Source organism: Hoplias malabaricus, chromosome 17 (assembly GCF_029633855.1).
Source record: "Hoplias malabaricus isolate fHopMal1 chromosome 17, fHopMal1.hap1, whole genome shotgun sequence".
In the NCBI taxonomy this organism is placed as follows: domain Eukaryota; kingdom Metazoa; phylum Chordata; class Actinopteri; order Characiformes; family Erythrinidae; genus Hoplias; species Hoplias malabaricus.
The window spans coordinates 32,098,969-32,122,482 of NC_089816.1; the positions used below are offsets into that span (position 1 = coordinate 32,098,969).

The window sequence follows — 23,514 nt, forward strand, 5'->3', positions numbered from 1 at the left end:
ATCATACCTGCTCTGTGGTAGTAGTACTGTGGGTGTCCTGACCGCTGAAGAACAGGGTGAAAGAGGGAAAATGATGTATGTAGAGCAACAACTGGACTATAGTCTGTAATTATAAAACTACAAAGTGCTCTTATGGACAGTGGAGCTGAGAGAATGGACGGAAACAAGGAGGTGGTCATAATGTTAAGGTTGATCAGTATATTATAAAATGTCCTGCACACATTGTTGGTACCCTTAAAAATATAAATAAATGTTTTATACTAAAATTGCAAACTGTTTTCTTTAATTAGTGTCACATGTCTTCTATCTTATAATCAGCCAAGAAACCTGTTTAAAAGAAAAACCCTAACCCTTAAAAAGAAAAACCTTTCCCTAACCCTAACTCTGTTTGGTAAGATTGTGTGCACCACACTGAAGTTGAACCAGAAATAGCAAAAAAGACTTGTCTATGGAGATGAGGAAAAAAATCCTAGAAAAGTTCAAATTAAAGATAATATCCATGTTTGATGTTCTTGTGTCTTCCATTGCAAATATTAAGAAGTTTAAGGTCCATGGGATTGTAGCCAACCCAACTCGTTGCAGCTGCAAGAGGAAAAATGACACCAGATTGAAAGGAAGGATAGTGCAAATTGCAGACAGCTTCCAAAGTGATACAAGCTGAACTCCAAGGTCAAGGTACATCAGTGTGTGATCGCACCATCCATCTCTTTTTGCGCATCAATGTGCTCTAGGTAAGGACTCCGTTGTTGAAGGAAAAACATCAAAAAGCCAGACCAGAATTTGTTAAAATGCATGCTTATTGACAAACCACAGTGATTCTGGGAGAATGTTCTTAGGACAGATGAGACAAAACAGGAGCTTTTGGCAAGTCCCCTCAGCCCTATGTTTACCAAAGAGACAAAGAAGCTTTCAAAGAAAAGAACACTCTACCTACCGTGAAACATGGAGGAGGCTCTGTTATGTTTTTGAGCTGCTTTGCTGCATCTGGCAAGGGGCACCTTTAATCTGTGTATGCCACAATGGAATCTCAAGACTATAAAGGCATTCTGGAGCAAAAAATGTACTGCCAAGTATCAGACATATTTGTCTGAGTTGCAGGTCATGGATCCTACAACAGGATAATGACCCAAAAAACACAGCTAAGCAACTGTGGCCCAAACTAACTGTTGACAGGTGTAGAGCTACAGATATTAATTATTTTCAGTCATTTCAGTGATCTAAAACTTGCGCAACAAAATATTAGGCTAAAAGTCCCATCATATTTGTCTGTGCCATTTTCATTATTATTGTTATTTAAAATTTCCCGTTGGATAAAGAAAAAAAAATCTAATGCAAAATCTGATTTTTATTAACTATGGATATTGATAGACACAGATTACTTTCATTTTCTCAGAAAATTAATTTTTTCAGATAATATTTGTATGTTCTATCACTTAGAAATATAATAAAATCAATCAAATAATATAATAAATAATAAATGATAAAATAATTGACAAAAATAACTAACTGAATATTGTTTGTATAATACTAAACTGTGGATATTTGGAACATATTTGTAGAGGATTCAAACACTTAATAATAATAGTTATAATAATATTAAGTTACACTTATATAGAGCCTTTCACACACCCAAGGACACTTTACAATGAGAGGAAAAAACTTAAACTGTTGGGATAAACATTTTTCTCAGATTCTTCTGGCTACTAGGCATGCTGAAATATTTATAAGAAAAGCTGGCTTTTCCTACTTGTGGTTTATCAGTTAGCTGACTGGCTTTTTTGTTTTACTGAAGTGTGGGGAATTTCTTCACAAGCATAGCCATTATGAACTGTTCCTTTTAAATTTAGATTTTATATTTATTTATTTATTTTACATGTCTCCTCCTCTTTTTAATGTCTTCCTGGTGGCCTTCCACTTTTATGGAAATTGTGTTTTCCACACAAGTGCAAAAACTTTGCCTGCTATTATAATGTTTTACAAGCTATTTAATATAATGACATATAACACCCACTACATGTTATTCTGACATTTGATGGATTAAAAAGCTAATGGAGCATGCACTAGGCTTTAACAATGCAATAGTCTGAAATCTTGTAAATCAGGAAGCCCTGAGGGTACTTCCAAACAACTTTTAGAGTTGAGCTGACACTGAAGCAACATACAGCAGTGGGGGATAATAACTTCAGTACACAGTGTCTGTTTGTGTGTGATTTTGTGCTTAGGACACTATGCAGATGTACATGTTTAAGGTAATGATGTTTATTGAAATATTATACCATTGTAATAGTCATCGTTTTAGTGGTAGTACTTGGTGTTTATGGATCTTTGTAAACACATTGAAAAAGGTTGTTCAGGTATTTTTACAGATAACAGCATGGAGGTTAAACTCCTGAACCTGTGTCAACAACCAAGGAAAATGTTCCCCTTTTTTACAGTAACATTATTGTGAGGGTTTTATGTCATTCAGCCATGAGAACATTTATTAGGTCAGGAACTGGGGTTTGGTCACACACCATCTCATTCCCTAGATCTTGGATGTATAGACCTTAGAATTATGTGCACCTGCTCCAGAGTGTCCCATACTATTGGGCAGTGCTATTCTAATGAGATTATACAAGGTATATATGAAGAACACCAACGGTGTGCGCAATAAAGTAGTTGAATACACTAACTATAAAAGGTGATATACATTTTGGTTGCTGGACATAGTTCTTTATTGCGTTCCTCTTTGGTGACAGATGCTTGTATGTCTTTTGTTATTTTGATGTTATTTTGAACAACAGTGAAATAATCACGGTATAAATGCTAAATTCTGAGCTTGCTTACATATGATATAGTTCTGTTTACAAAATCATAATTAACTGCTGGCTAACAGTTTAGTAACTAATAATATGCAGACCTTAAAATAAGCTGTTGCCTAATATAGTTCACATTACTCTGTCAGTTTTAATTAATGGCTAGCTCTTTATTAATTGTTAAGGTGCAGACATTAAAGTATACCTAAAAACTGTTAACCATTGGTCAGATTGAACACCTAAAAAGAGAAGCTCCATTATGTTGCCTAATTCCCAGAACACAGAAGTGGACCAAATGGTCCCCAGGTTCAAAGGCATGCAGGGAGAGGTGAGAACCTTTTACTAATATGCACATTTTTGTGTTTTAATATGTGTGCTGGGACTATCTGTGCTGGACCATTGGAGCATCATTTCTCCTCAATTACTTATGTCCTAATTAGCAACCCCAGGAGAAGTTAGCTAGCTGTGGTAGCTTTTATTTTTTCACCCATACAGCCTTCAAAATGTGGCTCCCTGTGACTAGTACATTCTCCATGTCTCTAACCATGATAGCAAGTTTTGACAAAGGCTATCTCCCCTTATGACCATCATTGTGCTGAATGAAAAGCACTGCAGGGTAAGCAGTTTTAAGGTCTGAAAGACTCACTTCTTTAAACATCTACTCTCATTGTGGCCAGAGACATATCCCCCCCTCAGCCATTTACCCTTGGGCCCATTGATCCACATCACATCAACGTCCGATCTAGAGAGGTTGTTCTTAGCATGCAGCATGGTTGATGAGTCAACAGAAATAGAACTGAGTTAGTATCAGGACCTGCTCTGGACTGCCTGGTCAGCAGCACACTTAGCTTCAGCACACACTATGTGTGTAAGTCAAACACACTGAGTGATAGGAATGCATACATTTTCCTGACTTTCCTACAATTTTTAGATTCATTGCTGAATGATACCCTCATAGAACTCCTCGTCCATTACCTTGATTTCAAATGAAGCTATTTCAGCAGCCTTGGAAAACCTTAGTTCTAATCTCATATTGCTACATTATGCTGGTAAATATTCACCCAGCCCTGCAAAGGACTGGCGTCCCCAAGTTGTGTTCCTATGGAGCTATATTATATGTTAGGGTCAAAAGTTTTTTCATTTGAAAAAAAAAATCTGAAACTGAAAGTTCATATCTTGAGATTGAACTTTGAAAGAACCAACAGTGAATTAAAAATTTTAAAAAGTGTAGGATGATTTTTTTCAGTTTAAACAGAATTTTGATTAAATTATTTTTTTTTTGGAATAAATTATTTATGTTCATTTTCAATGTTCACGTTAACTGTGAGGGTGCAAAACCATGCAGAGAATAGTAAGTGAGTAATAGAAGTTTGAACTGTATACAAAGGAGTAATATGGCCGGATATTTTTAGCGTAAGACCGAATACTGTCACCAGTATTTTGAACATACTGAGGTTGGAAAATTGTTTGATTGGGAATAACTTTAAGGAGGGTAATACAGTTATCAAGTCGAAAGGAAATGAAATCGTGTATCAGGATTTCTGCAGCTTGGTTCGTAAGCATAGGCAGAACATGAGCATCATCATCATCATCATCATCATCATATTCTTTGCCGCGTAATCCATTTCAGGGTCACTGCGAACAGCAATGTTATGTATTTAGAAAAAAGACTTTTTGACAATAGACCTGAAGTAATGTTCAAATGAAAGATTAGTGTAAAAACGTACACAGAGGTTACAAATGAGGGAGAAACATACACAGTGTCAAGAATGAGTAAAACCAGTTAACTTTGAGGGCTGTGTTTAGGACTGGTAAGAAAAACATTTAAAACATTTTAGCAGGATTTACTTTTTGGAAGTTCATGCTCAACTATTGTTGGACATCATACAGAACCATAGAGCGGTGGGAGGCAGAGAGGCAAAGGATTTAGTGCTGATATATAATTGAATGTCATCAGTGTAACAGTGAAATTGGAGACCATGTGTGTGAAACTTACCAAGGGGTAGCATATAGATAATAAAGTGGCGCTCCTTGAATAACAGTGTGTTTACTGTTGTGAACTGAGATCTATTTGAAATACAAGTAAACCATGCAAGAGCAGTGTTAGCAATACCAGTGGCAGATAAATGAACAGGAAAATATGTTATCATGAAAAATTGTTCAAAATGTATATGACATTACTGTATTATTTTTTCAAGAACTCTTTTGTTTACAGTGCTTTTCTGTAAAAAAAAATTAAAACAAAAAAACGGATATACACCATAAAACCCCCACAGTATTTACATGAAAAACAAAGAAACATTATTTTGCCATAAAATGAACATGAAGTGTGACAAATGAAAGAATGGAAGCTGAAATATATAGATCAGCTTCCATTCATAAACTGTTAGCCAACAGTTAATTATGAACAACACGCATCTCGTCACAATATGCACAGAAACACACACACACCCACACACACACACACACACACACACACACACACACAAATACACAAAATAATCACCCCAATGCAACGCAAAATCAAAAAGTCTCAAATACTTTTTGAGAAAAACAAAGAAACTCTGAAAATCATGGAGTTGAAAATATGAAGCAGCAAGGCATGCTCTCAGCTCACCCCAGACCTTGGCCACTTGTACCGCCCCTAATAGTTTATGCATTTAACAGTGAAATGCATTTTTACAGTAAAGATGTTTTGGCTGATAAATGTATATTTAGGGTATTTCACTGTTACCGAAACTGTTTTCAGCCTTTTTAAAATTTACAGTAGTTTACTGTCTTGGTTTTACAATTTTGCACCATAAAATTTACAGACATTTTTTTTTACAGTGTGGGTGAGAAGTGGATCATGACTAACAGTATCATACGCAGCACTCAAATCTAACAGGAGAAGAGTATTAATGGCACCAGAGTCTGTAAAGAGGAGAAGATCATTAAGGACACATAACAGAGCTGTTTCAGTGCTGTGCTTGCGACTGAAAACAGACTGAAAAGGTTCAAAAAGGTTGTGAGAATATAAAAAAGATTGCAGCTGAGAGGCTACCACCTTTATAACAATTTGGCCAGAAATGGGAGATTGGAGATAGGGCTGTAAGATGTTTATTTCTACAGATAAATCCAAATGAGCGCTTAGTGGTATGATAAACTATATATTCTCCCTTTATTTTTTTCCCTTTTGGAATAGTTTTATTTTAAGAAACTGTTACCAGATAGGGCCTGTCCCAAATACTGTGCAAAGCTCTGCAATCTTTCATCAAGGTAGCCAAGTCAGATTAATATATTTCATATCTGTCAAATTATATTATCCAGTTTACAAAATCCAGATTTCCCGTAACTTTAAACTATCAGCCAAGATATCGTTGATCGTTTACAGATCTGTAAAAGTATGAAATGGGATAATTATTATTGAAAATAATCTTAAATAATAAAAATTTTAATTGAAATATTCTTACTCTCTATGGAATTTGTGAACAGCATCTTATCAGACTGACAGTTGCTGACTTTCAAAAATGCTTTCAGATTCATGGAGAACAGCAATCATTTTTACTGTATGTTAAGATGAATGATGACTTACAGTGCATTCTTTTCAATTATCATCATTAAACAGATATCTCAACAGATGGAAAAGACATTAGTTTAATACTAGGTACTAACATGTGGCATTATAAAACTGTGGCATTTTTTTGAGAAAAAGAAATGCTGTGATGAAAATCACAATCTCTGGTGTGTGATATTATTATCGGAGAAAGAAAGAGAAAACAAGAAAATATAATTATCATGTTTCTAACTTACACATATATTCAGTGGTTTTAATTCATTTTAAACTGATTTAATTGTAAACGAACATGACATATTTCTAAGTTCATCAAATATTGCTAGTTGCCAATGGTCTCACAATATTATAATTCTTCCCCTGTATTTACAAGATGGTTAGATATTATGTAGAACATCATCACCTTGTAGACCTGTAAGGTAATTTACCCAGCCAACTACTTTCTTTGATTCAGTTTTTTTGGTAATTACTGTGTGTTTAGTATTTAGACAGGGTTTTTACACATTTGACAAAACATTACTTATACCAGACAGTGCACACATACACAAAACAGCAAGTTTTACATTTTAGGACAATGAATATTTCCAACCAAACTCCTAATTATGTTGGGAAAAGTAATGCAGTCTAAAAAGTTCTGATACAAAGTCTAAAAAAAATTATGTAGGGTGGAAGTCCTATTTATTTGGTGGAACTAGCTATGACTAGCTTGTCTTATCTTATATATATATATATTCATTGCCAAAAAATAGCTGCACCCAGCAGGAAATGTCAGATTGCTCTGAAATTTAAAAGGAATATCAAAATTACCCTGAGCAATTACTGATTAAAACTTTAGACTGACATGGGCAACGTTTATTGAGCTACACTTATTATAGTGTTGGGCCACCATATTTGCTAATGGAGCATGCCAGACATCTTGGCAATGAGCTGTAGAGATTTCTAATGGTTTTTGTAATAATCCATCCCATGCCAATAGAATATTCTTACTCTCATCATATGGAATTGCACCCCACACTGTGACACCAAGCCTTTCTCAAACCGTTCATCTTGACCACAATGCCACAGAGATTTGTTAGTCATCTCCACCAAAACAAAAGCGGGACTCGTCACTGAATATGACAGTGCACTGAATACTAACATGGTGTTAAGGGCAGTTGTCATAAGGGTCTGCATGCATGTAACCCTGTGTCGTGCTGCCATGTTCTGCCATTGGTCCTAGAACTAACAGGATGACTCATGGATGGCATCCCTGCTTACTGAATGCCCGCTATCATGGCTGTTGGGTCAATGTGCTTATGTCAGACAATCTGTTGGTTCTCCTTCTCCATGGTTTGTGTAGGTCTCCCAGATCCTTCATGTCACTGGCGCATGCCTTCTTCTATTCACTAGCGCAAATAGCATGCTATAGCAATATTTGCATGACCGGTATGGTGCACAAATTCCAAAAAAAACAAAAAAAAAATATTTAAACTTTGGCCATTGTTGTTCTGTAATTCTAGACATTGCTTTCATTCAACATGCACTATTCTATGAACATGCAATAAGGCCCTCCTCTCTTTCTCCAATTACCCGCTCAGCTCCTCACCTGCAGCTGAAAAGCCCTACCCCATTGACATTAGTCACTCCTAAAGATTCAATTGTTCACGGAGAAACCTTGTTAGTCTGAATTGTCTGAATTCTCCCATTTGCTTTTCGTACACAACAGTTTCAAAGCAAGAATGCTCAGCCATGACATAGCCTGCTCCATTTTTACATGTTTAATTTTCTAACATAATAAATAATAATAAATCAATACGTTAAAAACATTCCACATAGACATATTAAAGAAAAATGGATGAAAAAATTAAGAGCATAAGACTTAACTAGAGATAAGAGTTAAGTCATCCAAGTGCAGTTATGATTCATTTATGCAGTGGTGCATTTATGATTACATCCACCACTGGTCTAAATCTGTATGTTTCATATATATATATATATATATATATCAGAGGTGATTGCTCTAAGACTGCAAGGGAAGCTCAGCTTCCCCTAAAATGTCAAAAAATAAGTGATCAAATATATACTGTTGTGTGTACATGTCATTGAATAAATATGCACTACAACACGCTCAACTTTTGTTCAGAATCAGCTTCTTATCACTGGTAAAGACGCGGCTTTCCTCTCAATCATTCCCGCAGCTTCACAGTGCTTTAAACAGCGTCCACAGAGTTCAATAGAGAAGCAGCGAAGTGCAGCGAAACGAGACGAGTCATTGGATAAATGCTGGGCTTTGTCCCGCCCATCGGACGCTCAGCGTCTCTGGGGGTCTATGGGGCAGTGGGCTTGCCTCGGCCGGCCCGGACGCTCAGCTTCTGCATGATGATTGGATGATCTGTCTGAGGCTGAATCCCTTTTTGATTGACAGCGAAATGAGCGAATCAGCGATCCTTTGGTGTAAAGATCCATGGGAGCATTAAATTTTGATTCTGTTCTGAGTTGAACCAGAGACTTTCTTAATCCTCTTAGCGACAAATCGAGCTTCTATTTCTGGTGGGGTTTTTTGTAGCTGCTTGTGTTTGGAGACTGACTTCTATCACTCTTTCTGACTTCTATCGCAGTTTCTGTCCAGCGGGTGCTGCTGAGCCAATCCACCATCACAAAGCACTAACAGACACACTTCACATGGGCCAAGGCCGTTTAAGCAGCCTAGCTCTGCTGGCCATTGAGAGGACACTAGTCAAGTCCCTGGAAAAGACGCCTTGTTGGTACGACAGGGTCACAGATCATTTTCTTAAAAAGGAATGAAGGGTAGAATTTACGTATAAATAAACCGACACATTTTATGATGTAGGCCGAAATTGAGCTTCTCCTCCTTGAAAGACCAGCATCCGCCACTGATATATATATATATATGTAACATATTTTATACCACGAAACGTCGGAGATGGATAAGGACTAGGCATCCAAAAGTACTATTCCTTCTCGTCTACTAGGTCCAAGGCCAAATCTTTCCCACAGCAATCCTGTCATTCACAGAGGGACACCCTGCATACAGTAGCCCAATGTCCAACTCGCCAGCCAATGAATGTTTCATGGTGAAATGTTAAATCTTGGCATAAAGCATGCTGAACTAGTTGAAGGAGGTTCTGTGCCGAAGTGTGTCTGAAGCTGACACACCAGACTGCTGTGTAATCCCTGGCCCCAAGGCCCCATGTATTTTTAATAAGAGTAAGCATACAACCATCACCCCTGCACCAGAGCCACTGAAATGCAAGCTCTCTGCTAGGGTGACCTCAGCACAAGTTGTTCCGGGAGAAAATGTCCTCTCTGTGAAGAGGCTGATTTGTGATTTGAGAGCAAAGACTACATGGGGTGTAGATTTTTTTTATTTTTATGGTCACATCTGGCAGTCAGTGTAGGTATCCATTAAACATACTTTTAGCTGTTACAATTAGACATTTAATTTCTAGAAACTGCTGAAAAATAAGAAAAAGTGGAGGTGTTTTTTTTTTTATCAAACAGAGATGATAGGAACTGATTAGACTGTTATCTGGTTAGGATTTCATGTTCAAATGTATATTATTTTAGAAGCAAATAGGTATGTTAGAAGCAAAAGAAGAGGGTCCGTGTAATGTTTATCAGTTCAGTTTCCTGATCGTTTGAGGCTAAATACAAATATAGGAAAATGAGTTTAAAACTTATATTTTATTTGGTATGTTAATAAAAGAATGGGTTTTCTTCGTTTTTCCAATATTCAAATTTTTCATTTCTGTTCATCAAAATCAGAATTTCAGAAAAATTATAAAAACAACCCTTTATTCTATTTTCTCATTTCCCCCTTTACTCTGTCTTGTAATGAAAGTGATAGGACTGTACCATCACAGCAGGTGAGACATGCTTTCTAAGCATAACCTATACCACATGGTTTCTACTAAAAAGGAAATAACGTCTTCATACTTGTTAAAGGCCAATTTCATACAGCAACACACCAAGCAGCAGTGTCAGCATTTACTCAGCTACTGCATTCAAACCATCTACACTTCACGAAAAACAGTCATACTATCTACACTAGGTTTCTCTGTGCACATCTATAGTGGGGTTTCTTGTGGAAAAGCACAGAAAACTGGACTCTAAACTTTAATTACAGATTATACACTGCGTTTTAATCACAAAAACAAACCTTACTGGTAAAAAAATAAGTGATGTAACCCTTAAATGAAAGCAAACCTCCAGCTATTAAAATGTCTAGTTATCACCATGTGTGTACCCTATTTATGTGTACTGTGTAAATGCTTACACTGCTGCTCTGTGTCTGTGTTTAATGTCGGCCCTTGAGTACGAAGACATTCTTCGCTGTTTGGTGGGCAGTCTGTGGTTAACATGCAGAGAGGTAGAGCAGGTTGGTCTCCCCCTCTCTGATGGTATAGTCCTATCACTTTCATTACAAGATGCAGTAAAGGGGGAAATGAGAAAAAGGAACAAAGTGTTTTTTTTTTTCTAAAATACTGACTTTGAGGAACAGAAATTTTGAAAATTGAAAGAACAAAAGAAAATCCATTCTTTTCTAAATATACCAAATGAAAAAATTAGGTTTTACACCTAGTTTCCTATATTTGTATTTAGCCTCAAACGATAAACGTTACATATCACCCCCATTCTGAAATCCTTACACTGTATGTCAGTCTGCTACAGAATTTATCGTACTGTAACTGTTTATAAATCTAGTCTACAGAAATATGAGCCAAGCACCAATCTCAGGCTTACAGTTTTTTTTTTTTACTTTAATGTCCACTATTAAAATGTGCTGAGAACTTTGCAAGACACACTTTTAAAAACATGTTGTATTTATGGAGAAAGCCCATCAAGGATTTGCTAATTACAAATACCCTTGTGAACTTTGTGTTCTCACAGAAACACAACATACTGTATGAAGGTGTCCATGTCATTGACTGTAGAGGAGAGTGACGAAGGCCTTTGCTTTAGCAGTCGAATACGTTACCTGGAGAAGGCGGAGGTGACCAAGAGCAAAATGATTACCTGCCCAGACATTGATGACTACCTGGCCCCGTACAAACAGCCCATCATGACATGGTACAAGGTACAGTACTAAATTTATCCTTAGTGCCTGTTAAAAGCATCAATATATTTTGGATGCTTCGGAATTAAGTGCATCATTAGTCTTGTTCTCACACATTTTAGAAAGACATTTTATGAAGCATTTTATTGTTTCTAAGCTTGTTATATTTCATTTCCTGGCCACATTCACATTTCTTTAAAGAAAAGACTTTTTCGTATGTCTAATCATGACTTCATCCAGCGTAACAACTATTCGGTAAAACATATCACCAATATATAGTTCTTCTTATGCATTGTCATTTGCATCACATCAAGTGTATGCTACGTTTTATAAATATTCATATTATTTTATTTAAGAACATATTTGATGTTCCAGGTCCTTTTTACATCATATAAACATGTATCTATGTTCAAACTATATGTTCAACATTTTGTGCACAATATGTTGAGTGAATTTACTTAAAGTTACACTCATTGGAAATGATGGTGATTAGCTACACACACAGTTTGTACAAAGCATTGGCCAGTCAAACAGGACTCTCTAGCAGTTGTGCATGTATTTAAGTCACAATGCCCATTGCCAAACCTTGGGTAAAATCTTGGAGAGCGGGAATGTGAAAACACTAATTGCAGATTATGTACATGATTTGGGATGTTGAAACATATTCTATCAGCTTGTAAGTTTAGTTTGCTGCAGGGTCGGTATACATAATTGTGTGCCAGACTTGGAGCCTCACTCTGAAAGAAATCGGATAGTTTACTTCATAGAGTTAACAATTCCATGTGAGCATGCAGTAGATTAATCATTCAAAATGAAGAAGCAGAAGTATGCAGACTTGGCAGCTGAGCTGAGGGAACACTGTGGAAGACGCATGTAAAACTGGTGGAGATAGAAGATAGTTAGGGGATTTGTAGCCAGGTCCACCACATCCCTACTTGTGCAGTTTGGCGTAGGGGCTTTGAAGGAGTTATCAGAAACTGCTGAAAGGTCTAGTCAGTGGTTGTGGATAATCACAGTATGGATGTAACTGTGGTTGTTGGTGATGTATCATGTAAATTTCACATGGAATTGGTGTCACTAAGCTCTAAGTGTGGCTATGTAAAGCCTTAGTCACCAGGCAGGCCAGTGTGGATTTACAGTTGTTGATGGTTAAGGGTATGGTAGAACTGTGAAACTACCTTGGAAGTGGGGTGGGTCGGGGACACCAGACTGCACTGTTGAGCCTTAAGGTGGTGTCGGGGGCTTAATTAATCAAAACACAGACGTGTAGGGGAGGTGTCTACCTGATGACCGCTGTAAAGAGCTTGTGATGCTGTGGGTGTTAATGGTAGCCGGCTGCTGATTGGATCATAAACAGCCACAGCATTCTTAGCGGTTAGGTGTAGGATTTAAACAATAAGTGATAACCGAAATTTTGTGGTTGCAGGTAGGATGAAAGTGGGGTGGGCCCTATGTGAAGTTCAAATAAATAGGCATAGGAATATTTTACATCTGTTTTTGTGAATGATTACAATTACATGCTTGAACAGAGAGGACAGCAAACAAAAGAACTATTTTTATCCAGTTAGAAACAAGGTAAAGGATTATCTAATAAGAGTCACTTATTTAAGAGTTTCAATAGAGAGATTACACACAAATGGAGTGGAACATGTATTTAATAATCTTAAAAGGTGTAAAAACCCAACTGAAAAAATTATATGTGGCATTTATATAAATTGTCACTATACAAATATTTTTTAAAAATGTCACCCTGTGCAGAAATATTTTGTGAATACAAAAGATTTTAATACATGTAGAACCAAAAAACATATATACAATAAAATGTCCATGGTGAAAACTGTATGTAGGCGAGACTTCGCTGTCTTTAAAAGACCAGATTACAGAACAACAGAGCTTTATTATAATAGGTGATTTTACGAACCCTGTAGCAAGACATTTTAATGAAAATGGCCATCCCATTTCTTTTTCCTTTTTGGGAATTGAACATATCCTAACCACACAAAGAGGTAATCCTCGTTGTAGAAGATTGTATCCTTGAGGTATGAATGAGGATTATACTATAAAATAAATATTTTTGGGTGTTTAAATGTGCAATCTGATGTTTTGATTAAATAAAGGAAATTCATTGTGTTTCTTTTTTATCTTCTAGTATGCAAAGTAAAGGAAACTGGGAATTAGGTGTTCCTTTTTTACTTTATCATTACAAAGTATTGTTTAAATGTATTAAATTTATTATTTTTATTTATTTATAATTTTTTAAGTTGTTTGCATTTGTGATTTTTGTGTCTTGAAGTTTTTTTTTTTTTTAACGTGTCACATGTATGAGTAGTGAGTAGTGATTGAGTAGTGATTGACCAATATGGGTTTTTTGATAGGCGATGGCGTTTTTTAGACAGCAGTAGTGGCCGATGGCCAATATGTAAAGCCCGTATTCCCATTCCTCAGGCAGTGAATAAACTAGAGGCATTATCATGACTTATTTTTACAGAAAACCCTTCAAATTTGTAAAAGAAACCATTTAGAGGTCCTGAAATATACATGAAGTGGTCAAAAGCTTATGAAAACCACAAAATATGTAGGCACTTGTCTTATTTTTGAAAAAAAAAATTTTAGTGACTATAAACTGAAGAGTTCATGACTCCAGGGCTATGTTGTCGGGAGCTGTTAGCTCCCAGTAGGGTCTCCCATGGCAAACAGGTCTGGAGTGAAGATCCAGACAAACATGATCCAAAAGCATTCCTATGAGTACACCCATTAAAATTCAGTGTACCCTGCCCGGGAAAGGGTTACACTTGGGTAAAGAGAGGGGCTGAGCTGTCAACCGATCACCATCTGGTGGTGAGTTGGATCCGATGGTGGGGAAAGCTGCCGGACAGACATAGTAAACCCAAACGTATAGTAAGGGGTGTGCTGGGAAAAGCTGGCAGATGACTCTGTCCGGATGGATTTCAACTCTCACCTCCGAGAGAACTTCTCACATGTTCAGGAGGAGGTAGGGGGAATGGAGTCTGAATGGACACTGTTGCAGACCTCCATCGTGGAAGCGGCTGCATGTAGCTGTGGTCAAAAGCTTGTCTGTGCCTGTTATGGCGGCAACCCAAGAACCCGTTGGTGGACACCGGGGGTGAGGGAATCTGTCAAGCCGAAGAAGGAGGCTTTTCGAGATTGGCTAGCTTGGGGAACTTCGATTCTGCAGATGGGTACCGGCAGGCGAAAAAGGCAGCAGCTGTGGCAGTTGCTGAAGCAAAATCCAGAGCATGGGAGGAGTTTGGAGAGGCCGTGGAGAATGACTTCCGGGCGGCCTCAAAGAGGTTCTGGAAAACACTCTGACAGGTCAGGAGGGGGAGGGGGGACACTGTCCAAGTTGTGCTCAGCAAGGATGGTGAAACTCTGAACTCGACTGAGCGTATTGTTGGGCGTTGGAAGGAGCACTTTGAGGAACTCCTTAACTCCTTCCGTAGAGGAGCTCAGGAGGTGGCATCTCTGCTTTTTTGCGGACGATGTTGTTCTTCTGGCTTCTTCGCATGGAGGCCTCCAGCGTTCACTTGAGCAGTTTGCAGCCGAGTGTGAAGCGGTAGGTATGCGGATCAGCACCTCCAAGTCTGAGGCCATGGTTATCTCCTGGAAACAGATGGCATTCTCCCTTCAGGTAAGGGGTGAGAACCTGCCCCAAGTGAAGGAGTTCAAGTATCTTGGGTTCTTGTTCACGAGTGATGGGAAGAGGGATGGTGAGATTGACCGTAGGATAGGTGCAGCGTCTGCAGTAATGCAGTCACTGTACCGCACTGTTGTGGTGAAGAGAGAGCTGAGCCATAAAGCAAAGCTCCCAATTTACCGGTCAGTCTATGTCCCCACTCTCACCTATGGTCATGAGCTCTGGGTAATGACCGAAAGAACAAGATCGCGGATACAAGCGGCCGAAATGAGCTTTCTCCAGCGGGTCGCTGGGCGTACTCTCCGTGATCGGGTGAGGAGCTCAGTGACTAGGGAGGAGCTCGGAGTAGAGTCGCTGCTCCTTTGCATTGAGAGAAGTCAGTTGAGGTGGTTTGGGCATTTGATCAGGATGCCTCCTGGACGCCTCCCACTGGAGGTATACCAGGCACGTCCAACTGGAAGGAGGCCCCGGGGTAGGCCCTGGACACGCTGGAGGGATTATATTTCCCGGCTGTCCTGGGAACGCCTTGGGATCCCCCAGGAGGAATTGGATGATGTTGCAAGGGACAGAGATGTCTGGGCTTTTTTGCTCACCCTGTTGCCACCGCAACCCTGAAATGGAGAAGCGGAAAAGAAAATGTATGTATGTATGTACCTCCTACTGATTTGAAGTTATTCAAGCTGGAGCAGACAGTGGACAGATGTTCTCTCCAAGTGTCTCTTTAGACCCCCAGCTCACCATAAGGAAAATGATTACTTTTACTGTAAAAATACGGTGTATATATCTTGTCTAGACCTAATGTCGACATCGTAGTGTTTTTCTTTACTTTCTATGAGAAACTCATCTCCTGTCCCTCACCAAGTGGCCATTTACCCCTCACCAAACAGTAAAAACCCTTAGTTATGGTGCGTTTTATTCTGATGTACTGAGTTTATTTCTGATGTTTACACTTGTTTCTCACTGAGTAGTGTTCCTTTAAATGTCTGACATGTTAAAAGGCGAGAGCAGCACTCTGATTGGCTGTAGAGCAAGGCAACCTCCCCCACACACCCTGCTGCATTTAAATGTCCTCAGTGGGGGGAAATGTAACTAGTAAAAGACATCTAAGCTTTGAAACATGTTTATTGACTTGATTATTGTTTGTGGAGCTTGTGGCTGCCAAATAGAACCGTTTGAGTCTCTCTCGTGGTGTCTGGGTCTGTTAGACGCTAAAAACATATACGCTCTGCTGTGTCTGTCCCTCCTCCTTGGGTGCACATTGGTCTACAGACTTGACTACATGTCGTTGGAAAGCTGAGAGCCTATGTTACGTGGCAGTAGGTGTGACATGGGTCCACGTAGATCATATTTTAATTATTTTTTGAAAATGTGTACTGTTATTTCGGCCAGTACTCTTGACACAAACATGAGGGTTACTCACAAACGGTTTGACAGAGAGACTCAGATTTAGTCTCGTTTTGAAGGGGACTATCTAAGGTAAGCGCTGCTGTGCTAACTTTGTGTGTGAGCTGCTTGTGGGCTCTTCAGGCTTCTAGCAGTTTTGTCATTGATGAGGAAGAAACCTGAAGTCTTATTCAGATCTTATTTTTTCGGCTTTAATTCTTTAGTCCTACATTTTAGCGTATATCCTCGTGATCCTGAGAGTCTGACCGTTCGATTGGTGTATGATATGTACACACTGACTCAAATATGGCGCCGTGAAAAATCTGAAAATCTGTACTGTCACTAATATTTTTTCATAACAAATTCCAATAACAGCAAAAATACTTATTTATCGAGTGGGATTATATATAAAATGATTAAATAGATGAAAATCAGTGACTTTCAGCTTTAATTTGGTACATTGACTGTCAACTTTGGACCTGTAGTACTTGAGATATGCTGACGGATATAACAATGAGTGATTTTTTTTATAGGCGCCGCCGACCAATGAGCGAAATAAGAGGCTAAATAACGCTGGGTTTCTAGGTTACAACTATCAACTCAGTCGTTTATGATGCAGATTATTGAGTGTACGTTACAAAGAGCAGCCAGTAACAAATAGTGAGAGCTGAAGAAGAGAAAATAATTTTCTGATGAGACGGCATGCAGCTATAGGTTGGAGGTTTGTACTCGTGTACCTGTTCTCAATGATGTCTGCCTGTAAGATGACAAAATGGACGCAAGGGGCACTCTAACAGCCAGAATGACAGAGCTGCTTAATATCGGCCTCTTGCGATGCGATTATATAAAAAATGCAAAAAATCGGCTCGATTGATCGGCCGGCCGATATAGCGGTCGATCGCTACGTTTAAGTGTGAGCTGCCTAGTGAAACCTTTTAACATGTGACAGCCTCTTATTGGTTGATTTTCTAACTTGTTTCTATTGGATTTGTTTTAACCCTGACAAAGACCTATGTGATGAAATGCATTGGTATATTATAAAACCGACGATCATTAGTCAACAATTGTTGCTGGTTGTGTTTTCACTTTCATTTTTTGCTTATGTAGTGTTTCAAATGTAAATAGACATTTAGAAATTCTATATTGTAATGAATCTCATTTTATTAACATACATTATGTTGATAGCTCCAGTATATATTATTTTGGTAATAACAGAGAATATAGATGATTAAATTTAATTAATCAAGCATACTAAGAAATGATCACATAATGCAAGTGTATTTATCTCCAATCTTGTTTAATATAATCCGAAGAATCTGTAAAGTCACACCAGCTGTCGGCCTCCAGACAGTACCATTTCTTTGACTTGTGTCCACAGGAATGTCAAAGGAAAGAATGGAGGAGCTCCATCATCATTAACACCACAAGTCTATGGATTCCAGTGGTGGAGGAAGATGATGGGGGAAATTACACATGTGAGCTACAGTACGGGAGCAGGGTGGTGAGAAGAACAACAGAGCTCAAAGTCACAGGTAACTCTTTTACCTTTGTATTTACACTGGGCCTGGATGCAATGGCATGATCTCCAGGATTCAGATGGGGTCTTAAAATGAGAATATATCTGAGAAGACAACCAGGAGGGCATTGTTTATTTTTTTAAACAGTGTAAAGCTGTTATTTACACTGTGTAATAATTGCACTGGAAATGGACCAATAGAAATGCTCCAGAAACTTTGTGTATTTGCAAATATACAAATGTGTTTTACAAATCTGCTTTCCTCTAAATAGTTTATTTGCTAGTACAGATAATGCCTATAAAGACTGAAACGGGGAGGTGAACTCAGATGCCTTTGCCGAGGAGTTCAGGGTGGCTTATGAATGAAGCTGGACCCCAAAAATTACAGGAATGCTAGTCATTAACCTGGAGACATTAATCTGGAGTCTGAGGCCTTTCACCCACACAAACCCAGCAACAGTAATGTGAGAGAAGTATGTATGTTATTCAGGTTTTTTGTTTAAATTAACTGTAAGCATGGACTTCCCCAAAATCTATTTTCGAAAGTGCAGATATATAGTGAAAAAACAGGCTGTGAATATTTATGAAGTTTTCTTTAGAGCTCTGAAATTTGTAGACATGTTGACTACACACCAGTGTTTACAGCTTTTTGACAGTCTATTTAGTATTTCATCTATATTGTTACAAATCTGATGTGACACTGTTTCATGACTATTCATGAGATAGGTGTGAAACACAGGTAAGAAATCCCCTCTATAAGCTGAGCTCTGTGTCTCTGCACATTTACAAACCATTTACCGTCAGCTTCACAAATTCTGTCGCTAGAAATTATACTGAACTAGCGTAGCATCAATGCTAATCAGCGCTAAGCATGCTTCAGAAAAACAAGTAAAATATTTTTAGCTAACTTACTCATCACAAAATAAAGCCGTAGTCAGGCAGCTGAAAAGCGTGACTGTGGCCTCTCGGAGCTCCGCACTCAGTATGAAATGATACTGTGCTTCTGTTTATATGACTAAAATGGGCATATCCACACTTTGTGTTGTGGTCATAATCCTCCAATAAGAGCAGCTGGATTAGCATGCTATTATCATATGAATGTGAATGGGTGGGCTATAAGTGTCACGGTCTGTGTCTCAGAGAGAAACGTGCCTCTTGTTATTTGATAACAAGCTAAAAAAAATTTTTTTCAACCTCCATATATTTGAAAAGTAGGGGCATGTCTATTATGTTTCTAGGACAAAATCTTGCTGAGTTGTGTTAGTGTTACTGGACAAGTTCTGATTTGAAGACTCCCAAGGGTTACGTGCTACAAAATGGACAGGTTAAGGTACTCTGGTTGAGGGTTTTGTTGGATTATGGGATTAGGAGTAGGTAATTGAAAGGGGTTAGTAACTGACTTTAATAAACTGATGTGCCTTGTGAGACCATAGAGGAATAGCATTAGGTTGAGTAAACCGAACACCCTTCTTGATTATGATGACAGAAAATCCATCGTGATTGGGGATGGCATGACTGGTAATTCAAGTCATCAAAGTGCCGCAGCAATCAAGGGGTAGTAGTGGTTGTGTATCACAATATTGTCATAGTTGGTCTTAAGATGGCTAAGATCATTGGGCCGAAAGTGGATAGTGGCAGTAGTGGCCCTGAAAGTTGTACAAAGGGGCAGCATTAATTAATTGAGATGTCCTTATTTGGCAGGAATGCCATGATTGTGCGTTTCCAGTGGTATGGAGGGATTTGAGAAACGGAAGAGTGATCTAGAGGGATGACATGTGAGGCAGAATAAGAAACCCCAAATGGACAGCTGATGGTCAGCACCGCAGGAACGGCTAGGAGCAGTGTGGCTGCAAAGGGGGGCGGGCTGAAAAAGTAGAGGGTGGGAGTGTTGTAGCCAGAAAGTTGTAGCCTGTGGTAGTAGAAAGTATGAGCTGCAAAGCTAAGGCTGTGAGTAGAGAGGCAGGAAGTAAGATCCAGCAGGAGAGAGTGTGAGTCGTACAGTGAGTCGTACTGCTTGCTTGTGAGAGGGAGGGCATAGATATGAGGGTCCACAGCAGCCTCTGATCACCACCTCCTTTGTCTTGCTGGCATTAATACACAGTTTGTTCAAGTGACACCAGTCCACAAAGTTGGTGATGACCGCTCTATACTCCAGATCGTTCCCCTCTTACACACGTCCAACAATGGCCGTATCATCAGAGAACTTCTGGAGGTGGTAGCTGTCCGAGTTGTAACTGAAGTCAGATGTGTAGAGTGTAAATAGGAAAGGAGAGAGAACTGTACCCTGGGGGGCCCCCGTGCTGCAGACCACCACTTCAGACACGCAGTCACGTAGCCTCACGTACTGCGGTCTGTTGGTGAGGTAATCAGTGATCCATGCAGCCAGATGACAGTCGACACCAGATCCCTCCAATTTTTCCCATTAGTAGTGGTGGCTGGATTGTATTGAAAGCACTGGAAAAGTCAAAGAATAGTACTCTTACAGCGCTCCCCGTGCCCTCTAAGTGCGAGAGTGTTCGGTGTGGCAGGTAGATGACAGCGTCCTCCACACCAATGCCTGGTCGATACACGACCTGCAGAGGGTCCACCCCTATTTACCAGGTGTCGAGGGTGAGTGAGGACAATTCTCTCCATGGTCTTCATTAGGTGAGAGGTTAGAGCTACTGAAGTGATTAGGCTCCCTAGGGTGCGCAGTCTTTGGAACTGGAACCTTACATGAAGTTTTCCACAGAAGTGAAACTCTTCTCGGACTGAGGCTCAGGTTAAAGATGTGCAGGAGTACCCCACAGAGCTGGTCTGCACAGTCCTTAAGCAGCCTGGGGTTGATGCCATCAGGGCCAGCTGCCTTCCTCGTCTTTATTCTCATAAGTTCCCTCCTTACCTGATCAGCTTTAATGGAGAAACGGGAGGTGGAGCTGTGGTCTGTCTTCTGTTGGGTAAGGTCAGGGCTAGGGTGTGTGGATCGGTTCCGCCAGGAACACAGTGGGGTGGTGTACTGCGAGAGGGGAACCATTGGTGACAGGGGCATTTGGGTGGAGGGGAGATTTAGGTGTGGTACTACAGTGGAATCCGGGCTTTGATGAATTGGGGAGGGTGGAATGACACAGTCAAATCTGTTGAAAAAAAGATTCAACTCATTTGCCCAGTCCTGTCCTTCTGATTCGGGACCCCTCCCACCGTTCTCTGCTTGGCCAGCCATGGTTTTCAGGCCTCTCCAGACCTCTCTGGTGTTGCACCCCTTGAGGCTGTCCTCAGGCTTCCTTCTTTATTTGTCCTTCCCCTTCCTTATCCCCCCCTTTATGCATAATCACTGCAGGAGGAGAAACAGGAGGACAGTCAGTGCAGGAGCAGGTGTGCATAAAAGCTCTTAGCAGTGGGAGCAGTAGAGAAGCAGGCATGACATTGGCTAATCGCGTTCCCCAAACACGAGGCACTCCCATAGCTGTTATTACCAGAGAAAGAGGAAATGGGAGGCTCGAGTCTGTGCTGGCGCTGGATGTAGACGCGGGGTTACACTCTCGACGCTGCCCATAGTTGGAGGAGAAACCAGATCTGTACTGCAGAATTTGTAGCAGGTGGAGCAGTGGGGCAACAGCCATGACTACGGCATATTTGTGTTCAAACTGGAATGAGGCACGACCCCAAATGCCAGGCAGTCCCATAGCTCATTAGCTGGAGAAGGTGGGAATGGAAAGCTCAGTGGGTTTGATGATGGCCGAATGTGGTTCCACATATGAGGCAGAGGATTGGCAGAAATGAACCCAGAGTGGAGGAGCGAGCTTAAATTGTGAAGCAGTCGAGTTGAGGTCCATCCCGTGAGCCAAATGCAGCAAGTTTGTCCCACACTGGAATGACATGAGTTTACAGAGTATATATAGGGCTGAGGGACCAGGTTGCCAGTTTGAGGAAAAATGAATGAACAAGCAAGAGACGAGTTTAAGAAATTTGGACCGTAATAGCTAAGACGAATGTGCTATAATCAACATATTTACACAGAAAAGTGTTCATCATTTCACTAAAACATCTACCTACGCAAGGAAAAAAAGTAAAATAGAGTGACTGCCATTTCCCTGCATTTACAAGCCTTTACTGTCTAAACCCACCTTAAATATTTCGAATAGACAAGGCTGATGTTATTTAGCACTATCAGGGAAAACTTTGTTTCTTATTCACAATTTTTGTAGTTAAACATTTTGTTCCACTTTGTGTCAGTTTACAAGCCTTATTTGCCAGCTTATTGAATTCTCTGTTCCACCTTAAGAGCCAAAGCTAGCGCTATAGCTTTTGAAAATTTTTGAAGCAGCTGTTATTCAAGTTTATTAGTTTACATCACACAAACCAATTGTATGTGATGTTACTAAACATTTACCTACTTAAGTGAAAGGCATTGCATTTACATTAATTTACTGTCTAAACCGCCTTACAATTTTAGACTTGTTTTATTTTCACTCCAATGGCAGATTCTTATTTTCTTATTTATAATTTTCGAATTTAAGCATTTAATTTCACCTTAAATGGGACAGTTTAAAAAATTTGTATGAGTTATTCTCCAGTTATTCATTTAGCCTTACAACTCTCTTTATGATGGTCTTTATTCGAGGGGCAGCATATCTGTGGAAGTAGTTTAAATTATTTCAGAGTAAATCAGAGCAAGGGAATCACATTTTTGTAGTCTGGAGTTAAACATCATCATTCACTCTGCTTAGGTCTACTTTCTCCTTCTGATGGATTTAGCAGCTGTGGTAGTGAGGTGCAGACCTCACTACCAACTAAAATTAACCAACTACTTGAGTACCTATGCACATCTCTAGTGACTTTTATACTCTGGGCTTTTTAATAGTAGCAAAATGTAAGAAAATGATTTCAGAACCAATAAAATTATTAACCGCATATACTGTAATCTGAGGAGAGGTCCAAAAAATCACTCTGAAGATGAAAAATAAATGTTTTGGCTTTTCAGTAGGAAATACAATACCAAGTATAACATTGTCAGAGGGTCTTCTGTGATTAGGTGGAACAGGTAGTGTCACTGTCACACAGTTCCAGGGTCCTGGGGTTGTGGGTTTGAGCTTTGCCTTGGGTTAGTGTCAGTTAGTAGTTAGGTGTGTCCTCCCTTTGTGCCCATGGGTTTCCTCCAGCTGTTCTGGTTTCCTCCCACAGTCCAAAAAGCACACGGTAGTGGGTGGATTCACAATTCAAATGTGTCCACAAGTGTGAATGTGTGAGTGGGTGGCACCATGTGAATTTACAAAAGCCAGTTCAATGTTTATTCATGCCTAACCTTGTAAACTGGATAAGAAGTTACTGAAAATGAATGATATCATCTCAAATGATTTTTAAGCTGTAAATAATTTTTGTCCTTTAGATAAAGTCTTTAACTTGTGCGCGAAGTGATTCTGAGTTAAAGAAGCTCTTCAGTTGTGTCAAAGTTCCGGTTTCTCCAAGAAACTACAAATGCTGCGATTACAAATTCTTTAGTATTCATGTAGTTATTATTCTTGTTTGCATTGAAACAATACAAAAATATAATCTGATTTAATTCTACACAAATCTATA

General features: G+C 39.3%; 1 protein-coding gene across 2 annotated transcripts in view; it reads left to right on the forward strand.

Annotated features, from left to right (window-relative positions):
- The window catches only part of il1rapl2 (interleukin 1 receptor accessory protein-like 2), a 414,378-nt gene that overhangs the window by 239,601 nt on the left and 151,263 nt on the right, over nt 1-23,514 (forward strand). For both annotated transcript variants that reach the window (XM_066649030.1, XM_066649031.1), the window contains 2 exons: nt 11,239-11,425; nt 17,821-17,974. In XM_066649030.1, the coding sequence (XP_066505127.1) occupies nt 11,239-11,425; nt 17,821-17,974 (341 nt within the window). The remainder of the gene's footprint in view (nt 1-11,238; nt 11,426-17,820; nt 17,975-23,514) is intronic.